Consider the following 12563-nt stretch of genomic DNA (forward strand, 5'->3'; position numbering starts at 1 on the left):
GCCGCGCGGCTTGGCCAAACCAAAAAATCAAAACAACACACAAAACAAAAACCTTGAGTCCTGACACCCTTAATTACATTGTTCAAGGCCTTGCGAGCTCGGGGCCATGGAGCACGTTGGCTCCATTGGACAGCTTGTCCCGCTCTTCTCCCCAGCTGCCACCAAGCTCCGAGCTGAGGTTTATACACAGTGGCTGCCTGTTCCTGGGCCCGGCTATGACCCTGGTGCTGGTAATTTCTGGTTTCTATATTTGGTCTGACATCAGTTTGTGGTGTATTACGCCGCCCTGGATGCTTCAGGAGGCCGGCGAGTAGGTGACTTGGGATGGTGGTGTCAGCGGGGGGCGCCCTCGGGAAGCGGTAGTGGGATTTCAGAGGCTTGCTGCGATCCTGAGGGTGAAGTTTATTTAGTCCACGGGGCCAGAATTCATCGAGTGGCCGGACGTGGCCCCGAATCTCCCACCTAAAGAGAGAGACTAGTCAGTGACCTCTAAGGGTTTTACCCAGGCCCATCAGCACTTCCACCGGTAAACGTTGTCTCCCCATTTTACAGCGGGTCAGGGCTGGGGCGGCAGCGGCCCTGAAATCAGCGGGCACAGGGCGGGAACGTAAATATTCTCTTGTGGTGTCCGGAGAGAGTGATGCGGGCCCGAAGCCCCCCCTGAAGAGGCCGCCGAGGGCGGGCCAGCGCCGAAGTGCCAAGCGGGACCGTAAGGCCATCAACCTGCAGGTGAAACTGGAGGTACTGCGGCGCTTCGAAGCCGGAGAGAAGCTCAGCCGAATCGGGAGGGCACTAGGGCTCTCCACCTCCACTGTGGCCACCATTCGTGACAACAAGGACAAGATCCGAGCGAGTTCCCAGGCGGCCACCCCGCACGCAGCCTCCAAGCTGACGCGCAGCCGCAGCCTGGTGATGGAGAACATGGAGAGGCTGCTGAGCGTGTGGATCGAGGACCAGAACCGGCGTGACGTGCCGGTCAGCGTGGTGCTCGTCCAGGAGAAGGCCCGCAGCCTGTTTGAGGAGCTCAAGCGGGCGCAGGGTGAGGGCGCCGAGGCTGAGACTTTCGGCGCCAGCCGCGGCTGGTTCGCGCGCTTCAAGGCGCGGCACGGGCTGCGCAGCCTCGGGGCCGGAGGCGAGGCGGCGCGCGCAGACGCAGAAGCTGCGCGCAGGTATCCGGCGCTGCTGCGGAGGGTGATCCAGGAGGGCGGCTACACGGACCGGCAGGTGTTCAACGTGGACGAGACCCGGCTCTTCTGGAGGCGGCTGCCGGGCAGGACGCTCCCTTCCACGGCGGGGAAGCCAGGCCCTGGGTTCACAGCCGCCCAAGATCACCTGACCCTGCTGCTCGGCAGCAACGCCGCCGGCGACTTCAAGCTGAAGCCGCTGCTGGTGTACCCCTCGGAGAACCCGCGCGCCCTCCGGGGCTTCTCCAAGCCCAACCTGCCCGTGCTGTGGCGCTCACACAGGAAGGCCTGGGTCACTGTGAGCCTCTTCCAGGAGTGGTTCGTGCACTTCTTCTGCCCCTCTGTGGAGAGGTACTGCGCCCGGCACGGGCTCCCGTATAAAGCTCTGCTCGTCCTGGACAGCGCTCCCGGCCGCCCCGGGAACCTGGACGACCTCTCCGACCACGTGCGCGTGGAGTACCTGCCCAAGGACACCACGGCCCTCATCCAGCCCATGACCCAGGACGTGGTCGCCACGTTCAAGGCCTGCTACCTGCGGAGGGTCTTCCGCCTCTTGGCGGCGAGGGCGGGAGGCGCCGGCGAGCGGTCAGCGGCCTCGGACTTCTGGCGGGACTACAGCATCCTGGACGCTGTGCACAACATCTCCGAGTCCTGGGAGGAGGTTCCGCCTGCGACGTTGAACCGGGGTTGGAGGAAGCTGTGGCCCGACTGCCTCCAGCACGACGCCAGGCCCCGACCCGCGGAGGCCCTCCCGCAGATCCGGCAGGACGTCGTGGCGCTGGCGCACGGCTTGGGTTTCGGGGAGGTGGCAGAGGCGGATGTGGCTGAGCTGCTGCAGAGCCAGGGCGCAGGCCTGTCCAACGAGGAGCTGGTGGGGCTGGAGCAGGAGCGGGCAGCCGGGGAGGAGGGTGAGGACTGTTCGACGGCCTCCCGCCAGCTCACGGCCAGGCACCTGGCCAAGGCCCTAGCACATTTCGATGCTGGCCTGCAGATCGTCAGGGACAACGACCCCAACCTGGAGCGCAGCCTCCGCGTCTGCCGGGGCGTGAACACCGTGACCGGCTGCTATCGGGAGCTCTTCAAGGAGAAGAGAGGCCCCAGATGGTGTGTGTTCAGGGGGAGGGGGTGTTGGGAGTCCTGAGGGCTCCGGACTTTGCTGGGGAGAGGGGGTCCTCCCTCCCCATCTTTCACATGGAAGTGACACTGGTCTGCATGTTTCCATTTCATTGCATTAACCCCTCAAATGTTTTTCTGTCAGCAAATAATTTAGTGTCTCAAGTGAACTTCTCAAATATATGGTTTTAGAAGCGTTGATGAATTCTCAAGTGACTTTATTGCATCCTGGGCCCTTTTGGAGCAGTGCATCCTCGGTTTCCTACTGGAAGCCCATGAGGAAGCCGGAATCCCTGGGTAGCACCCCTGGCACGGTATTCCTGCCACCTTGCTCACTGCACTGAGTTCTGCCTGTATTCAAAGCTGGGGCTCACGGAGCCGAGAGGGGTTCAGAGGGGTTCTGCTTGTTTCCTGGCCCGCTCACCCTTCAGCTGGGTGTCACGACCTGCAGGCGGCAAAGGCTGACCCCAGATGAGCACCCAAAGAGACTCAGGGACCCAGAGAGTGGGCCTGGGTGGGAGGGGTGTCCGGCCACGCACCTCCCATCTCTGTTCTCCCGGGACACTGGATGCGTCTTGTCATCCTGTTCTGTCCTCTGAAATGATGCTGTGCCCCTGCTGACTGGCCGGAGCGGGGAGGTGGGGGCGGGAGGAGAGACTACACTAGGCTCCCCGGCCCCGGCGCGGGCGTCCTCACGGCTGCAGGCACCCCTGCAGGCCTGCTGCTAATTCTCCCTCTCTTCTTGTCTCTCTCCTCTGGTGCTCCCTCTCTCCACCAGTTTCCGTTTGACTCCTGCCATGCCCCTTTGACTCTTCTTCCCATGGACACGGGCTCATTCCAGGCAGTGGTGGCATTTGGAGACAAGGCCCCGGATGCCATGTGGGAAGACTGGGAGGCACACGATGCCCCACAGAAGGAGGGGTAAGGATGTGGGTTTGGGGGTAGGGTTGGCCTTACTGCAGGACGCACGGGTCCTCAGGTGAGTGGTCCCTGTCTTCAGCCAAGGGGCCCTGTTAGAGGAAGCCTTCCCTGAGCCTGCCTTCCTTCTGAAGGAGGTGGGGGGCAGGGGGGTGGGCGGGCTAGCCCGGGAGATTGGTTGGGGGCTAAATTTGGCCTGAAGGTTTTGCTGGGGAGCCCAGGTGCCCTCACATCTCCCATCTGCTGTCCATACACCCCGGTGTACACCTGGCTGAGGCATGCCCAGAGCCGACCTCTGATCCCACGCACAAAGCAAGCCCTCCCTGCTGGCTGGACCTCTTGCATCCGAGCAGGTAACTCTTCTGCCCCAGCTCTTGGGCCATCGTGGGTCCCCGTAGCTCTAGGCTCTCCTGGGGGTGGCCACCGTGGGTATACCTGACCAGGGATGCTGGGCTGCTCCTGCTTGGCTGTCTGCACCATTCAGTGTAGAATCAGAGCCAGAGGAGAGACTGACTTTAAAGGACACTTTTGGGCATATTAATCACGTAAGGCTGTACACGGGTCTTCTCTTCCTGGCTGGACACGGGGTGTTTTCCAGCGGTGTTGGGCGCGGAACTGGGCCCCGGGCGCTGGGGGCGGAGCCGGGCCCTGGGGCGCTGGGGGCCCTTCGGGTTCGGGCCAACAAAGAACAGCCCGGATACCCAGGCCCACGGCTGGGCCAGCTGGTCTCTCCGTCCTTCTGTCGGGCACGGTGTTCGCCTCCCCCTGCTGCCCCGGCTGGCCTATCTCCTGTCGGGTGGTAAGCTCTTCGTCCCAACCGCCATCACCCGCAGCTCCACACCCCTCCTCCAGCCTCAGGGATGACCCAGGACCCTCCCTGGGCTCCCCCCCTGCCCCCCTTGGTCGGTGTCCTCAGTCCCCCTGTGCAGACAGGTGAGGATCCCCTCCAGATGCTCCCAAACGCTTCACCCCAACATCCTCCCCGGGGTTGGCCCATGTCCTGTCGGGATGTTCCCTGTCACCAAGCCCCAACTACATGGCGAGGGCAAGCATCAGGCCTGCTGTGTGCACTGCTGTGCGTCCTGCTGTATCCACAGGCATGACCCTGCCCCAGGTTGCAGGAAAGGCAGCCTTACCTCCGGACGTGGGGAGAGGGGCTGCCCACAGGGCGGACGTCCGCTCTCGGCTCACCAGGCAAGGGCAGCCGGGTTCTCGCTCCTTGGACCCTTTCTCACCCAGCCTGACCAGGACCCGGCTTTGTTCCCACCCCCGTCGTCCCTGCATTGGCCTCGCTCTTGTGAGCAGAGCAGGACAGTGTGGTCTGTGGTCACAGGCTGAGACACACAGACACTGGCTGACCCGCGTGCACACACACTGACCACGTGGAACGGGCACTGCACCAGGGCCCGTGCGGTGTGGGCTCACCTGCCCACAGAGAGGCCGGGCCTCTGTCCTGGCTCTAGGAGGTCACCTTGAGTCTGACGGGAGTGGCCGTGCTCCGTGGGCCTCGCTCCAGGCTGGTCTGTGCTGACGGCGTGATACACGGCGGGGCTTCCTGAGTCCCCCGGGGGCTGGAGGCCGAGGTCGGGCACATGGTGGTCCTCATGTCGACATGACCAACCCCAGAAAACCCTGCACCTCAGGATTCAGGTGGGCTTCCCTAGGTGGCCACACCCAAGGGACCCCTGATGCTGCTCCTGACGTCTGCCCTCGGCTGATTTTAATCTACATCCTAAGCAACTCTGTGCCAGCTGCAAAGAGAGGGAGCTTGTTCATACACCCCTCCCAGTGCACGGGGCTCTCGTGGACAGGCCCCTCCCAGGATATGGAGCTCACCTGAGCAGGTACCCAGCAGCCCACGGGGCTCTCGTGGACAGGCCCCTCCTAGGATATGGAGCTCACCTGAGCAGGTACCCAGCAGCCCACGGGGCTCTCATGGACAGGCCGCTCCCAGGATATGGAGCTCACCTGAGCAGGTACCCAGCAGCCCACGGGGCTCTCGTGGTCAGGCCGCTCCCAGGATATGGAGCTCACCTGAGCAGGTACCCAGCAGCCCACGGGGCTCTCGTGGTCAGGCCCCTCCCAGGATTTGGAGCTCACCTCGGCAGGCACCCTCGGCAGGGCTGGGCACACAGGAACCGTGCACATAGCCCTCATTGCAGAGCCCCCCAGATCACCTGTCACTCAGAGCTGACCCTGAGCACCTCAGAGCAGGACCGGAACTAACAAACAGCAGCTCCGACAGGTCTGTGACCCTGGGCTTCACTCTGTGCGGCCTCCCTCCTCCTGGTCTTCCAGAGGCTTCCACTGCAGCCGGGGCACCAGGCCTCTGTCTCCACCCACCACCCCTCCTCTCCCTGACTCCTGGGTTCCTCTCATTAGGAGAGGGTCTTCTTGAAGTTGTCTCCCGCTCATGGGCCAGATAAAAGGATTAGAAAACAAGCCGGAGCTGCAGCCCCTTTTCTATCCTGACTCTCAGGAGCTCACACCTGTTCCTTGGGCCTGGCCGGTTCAGCAAGGTCCATTTTCTGCAATCCTGAGCCCCTGATGGGCGAGGAATGGCTGACCTGGGCAGCCTGACTCGGGTGGCCAGCCCTCCCCAGGTGTGCCTGGGTTGAGGTCAATATAAACACCCCTTCAGGCAAGAGTACCTGCAGCTGTGCCTGACGCCATATTCTCTGCCCCGTCAGCAGTCTCGGGGCTGTGCTGGTGGGAGGGAGTGAGGGCCCACGGCTTTGTGGGTGGCCCGGTGTGAGTGGGGCTCTGCTGAACTTTCTGCAGGTGTTGCCAGGCTGCCACCTGCTAAAGAAGAGGATGTGTCACCCATACCTGTCGCTGGAATTTCTCCCCGGGCAGAGGTGAGGAAGGAAAAAAGAAGTGGGGGCCGGGACAGGAGGGGTGTCTCAGGCAGGGAAGTGGAAAGCTTCCAGAAGAGTGCCTGGGGCCAGGACCATCCTGGCTGGCCTGCCGGCACCAAGTCGGCCTGCGTGCTGTCGCTGGTGTGGCTCCACGGCCCTTCCTCTAGGCTTTCAAGCCCTTGTACACATTCAGGTGTTTTACCTGGGAAGGGTGGGAACAGTTCAGCAGCAGCTGGCCTGGGGCTCAGCTCACGTTTACTCAGAGACGCCTCCGCATGGTTCCCCAGCTTTGCAATGAGGACGCTCCTTGCGGGGGTGCTGCTGGCTGCATGGGAGACGATTCTCCACCTGTGACCAACTTCAGAATTGTTTACCACTGGAGCAAGTGCCCTGGTGTAACTAGGGGTTTCTTAATTAGCAACATGAAGGGTGACATCAGAGGTCCGGAATCAGGATGGAAATCCTTATCCCCAGCATGTACAGGCGTAAAAACCTGGGGAGGCCATGTGCAGCTGGCACCCTTAGGGCTGGGCTTCCGACTGACCCCTCAACATTCTGGTGTCCAGCCTCTGCTTTACGATTTCTGGGGCCCAATGCTGACTCTAAGGGTTCTGCAATCCAGCCTCTGTCGACCTTTAATGACACCCTCACTTCCAGGATCCTACAGAGCAGGGTCTGTGTGACTGTTTTGTGGCTTCTGTAACAAATGACCACAAGCTGGGTGGTTTAAAACAACAGGAATTCATCCTCCCCTAGTCCTGGAGACCAGACATCTGAGATCAAGGTGCTGCAGGACGGAAGTCTCTCCAAAGGCTCCAGGATAGGGTTCTTCCTGCCTTTTCCAGCTTCTGGGGGCTCCAGGCATCCCCAGGCTTGCGGCTGCGCCCCTCCCGTCTCTGCCTCTGTCTTCACGTGGCTTCTCCTCTATGTCTGTGTCTCTCCTCTTTTGTCTCTCATAAGGACTCTCTCAATTGGATTGAGGGCCACCCTAACCCAAGATGACCTCACCTCGAGATCCTTCACTACATATACAAAGACGCTTTTCCCAGATATGGTCCTGTTCACGTGTTCTGGGGGGCACATCTTTTGGGGCCAGCATTCATCCCATTACCTGTGTATAAAATAACCCTCATTTTAGGAGGTAACCAAGGTCCCGTATAGACTGGCACAGACAGCAGCCATGTGGGTGGGGTCTGGGCAGGGTGAGGACCCTGGAATCACCTGGAAAGGATGAAGTCCTGGCTGCATTAGGTGAGCTCTTCCACCACGGGGCCCGTGGAAACAGCCACTCCACTCTGCCCGTGGAAAGGGACCCAGTGCCGAGTCCAGAAGTGGTTATACTGCAAAGCTGGCTCTTCTGGGATTTCATCATCAGTAGCATCATGTAACCAATAACTACGGGCTTGGAGGAGCCACTCTCTGGCACATGATGACAGCACTGTCACTTTAGGCTCATCCAGCCTAGAATAGGAATGTCTGAAGGAGGAGAGTTTGGGAGATTGCTTGGTTGTCAAGGAAACTGAGAAGGTTTGTCAAGGAAACTTCTCCCTTAAACTGAAGACAGGGCTGGGAGAGCTGAACTCCAGGGATCTTTTAGAGGGGCTGCTCTGAAGCACCATCACCTGAGAGGTGGTCTCAGCATGAGCTGTGGTTTGAGAAAAGTGTGATGAGATGAAGCCTGACTTTCTGTGACAGCTGGGGAGGGGTTTGTAAAGCACCTTGGCTTTTTTTTAAGTCTTTATTGAATTTGTTACAATATTGCTTCTGTTTCATGTTTTGGTTTTTGGCCGCAAGGCATGTGGGATCTTAGCTCCCCAACCAGGGATCGAACTTGCACCCACTGCATTGGAAGGCGAAGTCTTAACCACTGGACCACCAGGGAAGTCCCAGCACCTTGGCTTTTAAGGCAAAGGTTTGTTGCTGGAACAAAGTGTCTCCCAAAAATGGGCTGAAGCTCAAGATCTCTGTCCCCTTCTTGTGAGAGTCCAGGGCAGGTGGGTGTCAGGTCCACTCTGTCCCCCTTGTTTCTCCTCCCTGCTTCCAGGTGAGGGCTCCAACCAGCAGGGTGGGGTGACCAGGTGGGCATCATGCCCTCTGTCCTAGGATGCAGGCTGGCCAAGGCTCTCACCACCTCCACCCGTTTCCCTTGGTAACACGAGACACTACGCCGCAGCTGGAAGGGGTGGAAAGGCTGGGAGGCGCAGGTAGCCGTGAACAGGAAAAAGGGAAATGGGTTCTGATGGGCAGCTGTGCAGCTCTGCTGTGAGCGTCACCTGGATGGTAGCGCACAGACACTGGGTCCTGTGAAGCTTTGATGCTTTGTGGTTTTGGAAATCCTATAGGAGACGGTCCACAGCAGGTGAAGCTAATGCCCTCAGTGGAGGTGGTGAAGCCAAAGATCTGCAGTTCAGACTGAAGGTCCCGATGTACATACAGGACAAGACCATCTCGTGTGAATGGACTTCAGGCACGTTTAACGTGAATGCAGTCATGTTAATGCCTAGCATCTTCTATCTTGTGCCTCCCATCAGGGACCCCCTCCTCAGTTCCTGAGGATTCTGTAACTCATGTACAGGAGAATGGAGAGTGGGCTCTGTCCAGTGTGAGTCCTGAGTTACCCTGCGTGTGAGTCTGCTCAGGACCCCCGTAACAAAGCACAGACTGGGCCACTTGAATAACAGACCTATCTCCCAGTCCTGGATGCTGTCGGAGATCAAGGTTTCTGTACGCTGGCTCCTCCTGAGGCCTCTCTCGGTGCTTAGACAGCCATCTTCTCCCCAGGTCCTCACATGGTCTCCCCCTGTGCCTATCTGTGTCCTAATCTCTTCTTGTAGGACATCAATCCTATTGGATTAGGATCTAGCCTAGTGACCTCATTTTTACCTTGATCACCTCTTTAAAAATCCCATCTCCAAATACAGCCACATCCTGGGGTCCTGGGGGTTAGGGATTCAGCATGTGGATTTGGGGGGACGTGGCTGAGCCTATACCATCCTCCTTAGGAACCAAGTGTGCCTCGGTGCTTCCTTCCCTCAAGTCACACGAGGTGATGTAATGGCTCACGGAGAGGCCACTCGTGCAGAGTTTGTGTCCCAGCTGGGGAACCCTTCTCTGCTCTCTTTGATCAGGCCGTGGCAGTGCCAGTCCCCTCCGGAGGTGAGCAGTTCTGGGGTTTCCTGCCGTGTCTCCTGGCCTGCTGAGGTGCTCACTGTCAGGGAACCCAGGAGCCAGCAGCCTAGTGGGGATGCTGGGGACTCTCAGGGCCTTTGCAGATGTCTTTCCCGGCAGATACCCTAGCGAAAGTGGGGAAACATTTGGGGGATTGCAGGTGGGAGAGAGTCAGTCTCGTTTATGCTTCAGGAAGACCACGTTGGGGTGGGATGTGAGATGCACCGTGGGGGCAGGGAGTTTTGTCAGGCCTGATGGAGGAACCAGGCACAAGATCGGGCTTGGGCCAGGGCTGTGGGTGTAGAGGGGAATTAGTATGGGAACTGGCCACAGACTGTTGTCGAAATATCAGCTTCCCTGTGCACTGAGGCCGAGCAGAAATACAGAGACAGGGATTTTGGAGGAAGAGAGAGATGGCTTTATTTTTCTGCCAGGCAGCAGGGAAGGCACAGCTGGCTAGCGCCTCAAGAACTGGGCACACCCTACTTGAGAATCAGGGAAGATTTTATATGTGGGGCTCTCGCAGTCCAGGGTATAGGATGAGGATCAAAGTAGTGAAGGTCTTGCATTCCTCCTTTCCTTTGCATTATGTCAAAACAGTCATAGTTGGCGTCAGGCTGCCCGGTAATTGGGGTCCGGCAGTCTGGTAATTGCATATGTTTGTCTCTGGTTTATCGGCCAATGAACTTGTTTCTGAAATGAAAACCTAGGGGGTGATTTGTTATGAGGGGCGTATAGAATGTAAGTGCTGGACATAATAAGGTTAGGGAGTGAGAGGCAGGGGATGTAACTCACACAGAGTCAGGGGTGATGGGGGCCGAATGTAAATTACATAGTGTCAGGGAGTGAGGTTAGCTTTGTAAAGTACAAATCTAGTTACTACAAATGAGTGACAAAGTAAAACAAGGAGTGATGAAGTCTTTCAGGCCAGGTTATGTTTCTTCTCTAGCCTGTTCGCTGTTCCCTTTGTTTTCCTTGTTCTCAGGGGAGGGAAAACTTCATTTCTATTTTTGCTGCAAGAAGGCTCTGGAGGAGCAGATGACAGTCAGTGGGGCACAAGGAGGGTGGGAGCCTGGGAGACCCCAGTGTTACCGAACAAAACGTGGGTCCGCTTGCCCGAGTGCAGTAAAGCCAGTCTACTGACCCCGGGTGTGGTGAAGGAAAGTGCAGCTCTAATTGTACAAGTGCCGATACAAGGAGGCCAGGTGGCCTGTGCTCTAAAACCCCGAACTCCCTGAAGGATTTCAGCAAAGCAGTTTCAAAGGCCAGGTGAAGGAGGGGGGTCGCAGGGTACGTGATCAGCTGGTGCACAATTCTCTGGCTGATGGTGAGGTAACAGGCGGTTAACATTGTAAATTCTTAGGCACCAGAAGCTCAGGGGCTACCTGTTCATGATCATCAAGTGGTTAATTTCTTCCACTTGGTAGTGGAGGAAGCGTGCATCAGACACTGTTATCCGGGTACTTCAGAGAGGACCTACAGCAGAGGACGTGGGGGAGGGCTCTGTCCTGGGAAGGCCCCGTAGGGTCCTGCTCGGTTACACCCGGTGCCTGGGCTTAGCAACCTGGGAAGGTGGGGCTGCTCCTGGGTGTGGGGAGCTGCGGGATCCCAGTCCTCTGAGGGCCCTGTTAGCCCCCAAGGTGAGATGCGGGTGCAGTGGCTGGACAGAGGCCTCTGGCCTGGGGGAGGGGTCCAGGCTGGAAATGTCACTGGAATCATCGCAGGGAGGAAGAGGGAAGGCAAAGTGGGCGCAGATGGGTCACAGCAGACTATGTGCAGGTGACTGCGGTCCTGGTGGAAGCAACTCAGAGCCAGAAAGGAGTGGCTGTCAGGGGCTCAGCTCCACTCTCTTGTTCCTTTGTAAAACCGCTGTGTCAGAGTTTGAGACACCGCCAGGAGACGTCTGGGCCCAGTGCTGCCATGGCTTCATCAAAGGGCCCAGGGGGAACACAACCGCTACAGGCCCCGCCCATGTCCTCACTGGGAATGAATCCCATCGGGGCTCCTGGGCTCACAGACTTCAGGGAACCTCTGTCCTCAGGACCGGTCTTCCTCCTTCCTGTCACCTGCTGGTCAGAGGCCCAGGAACCCCCAACCTGGCTCCACCCCCAGGGCCTGGATTCAGAGGCCCAGGAACCCCCAACCTGGCTCCACCCCCAGGGCCTGGATTCAGAGGCCCAGGAACCCCCAAACTGGCTCCACCCCCAGGGCCTGGATTCTGGGACAGCTTAGGGGTAAGCAAGACCCTCATGCTCCTTTATCTGCCTGGGGGTGAGAATGTCTTAAATGCTGCAATTGCCTGATTATGGAGGGCTGAGTGTTTCCAGCAGGTTTGGGTGGAAAGATGGGGTGTGAAGTTCCTATGTTTGCAGGGTCTTCCCAGCGTGAAGATGTGTGTGTTTCCCCCGGCCAGTCAGCATCCTCCCAGGAAGCCCAGATCCAGGATTACGAGGGCAGAGGCTCTCCCCTTGCTTACCTGTAACTTCCCACACCCACAGCACGGAGGCTGGCTCCCACCATCTGCCATTTATCTGTGCATTGCTCCTTTCCAGGTTACATGTGCAGAGGTTTCAGAATTGTTAGCTACTACACCCTGGAAGGAACTTCGTAGAATAAAGCCCACTGTTTATATATGGTCCATTTTGCCTTTAGTCTACAGATTCCATTCATTTCCAAAGGTAACTTAGGTCAGCACCTTTTACCCCATCCCCTACACTGAGTTGTTTCCATATATTCTAATACAGTTAGATTCTGTGACATTATGTATTCCATCCTGCAACACTCCTACATCCTAAATAACTAAATTTGAACAGATTATGATTGGCCCCTTGGGCTACACACATCTGTGGGCTTAGACAAATGCATAGTGACAGGTATCCATCCTAGAGTATCACGTGGAATACTTCAAACCCCCCACCCCATGATCTGCTATCATCTATGTAGCTTTGCCTTTCCCGGAATGTCATCAATGGGGTCATACTGTGTGCATCCTCCTCAGACTGGATTCTTTCACTTAGCAGTATATACTGAAGATTTATCCATGTCTTTCCAAAGGTTGGTGGTGCATTCCTTTCTGCTGAGTAGGATTCCACTGCATGTGTATGGGAGGAAAAACAGTTTTCCCTCTACTTTTCTAGGTTCTTGGTTGAGGTCCCCCTGCCCCTGTAATAAAAGACAGATTACCAGGAGAAAAGCAGAAATTTAATAACATGTATACCTCCTGCATACAGGGGGGATACCACGGAAACTGAGTCACTCCCTGAAATGACCAAAACCATCCCCTTAAATACCGTCTTCAGCTAAAAACAGAAGAAAGATGCTG

General features: G+C 57.6%; 1 protein-coding gene across 1 annotated transcript; it reads left to right on the forward strand.

Annotated features, from left to right (window-relative positions):
* Nucleotides 1-106: 106 nt before the first annotated feature.
* LOC309794853 (tigger transposable element-derived protein 1-like) lies at nucleotides 107-4079 on the forward strand (the record flags this gene model as incomplete). Its single annotated transcript, XM_082606723.1, has 5 exons — nucleotides 107-230; nucleotides 300-310; nucleotides 553-2288; nucleotides 2749-2801; nucleotides 3814-4079. 5 exons carry the CDS (start codon nucleotides 107-109, stop codon nucleotides 4077-4079), a joined length of 2190 nt encoding a protein of 729 aa, XP_082462849.1.
* Between the last annotated feature and the right edge of the window lie 8484 nt (nucleotides 4080-12563).

This window comes from Mesoplodon mirus (genome assembly GCF_964341445.2).
Source record: "Mesoplodon mirus genome assembly, chromosome: 19".
In the NCBI taxonomy this organism is placed as follows: Eukaryota; Metazoa; Chordata; class Mammalia; order Artiodactyla; family Ziphiidae; genus Mesoplodon; species Mesoplodon mirus.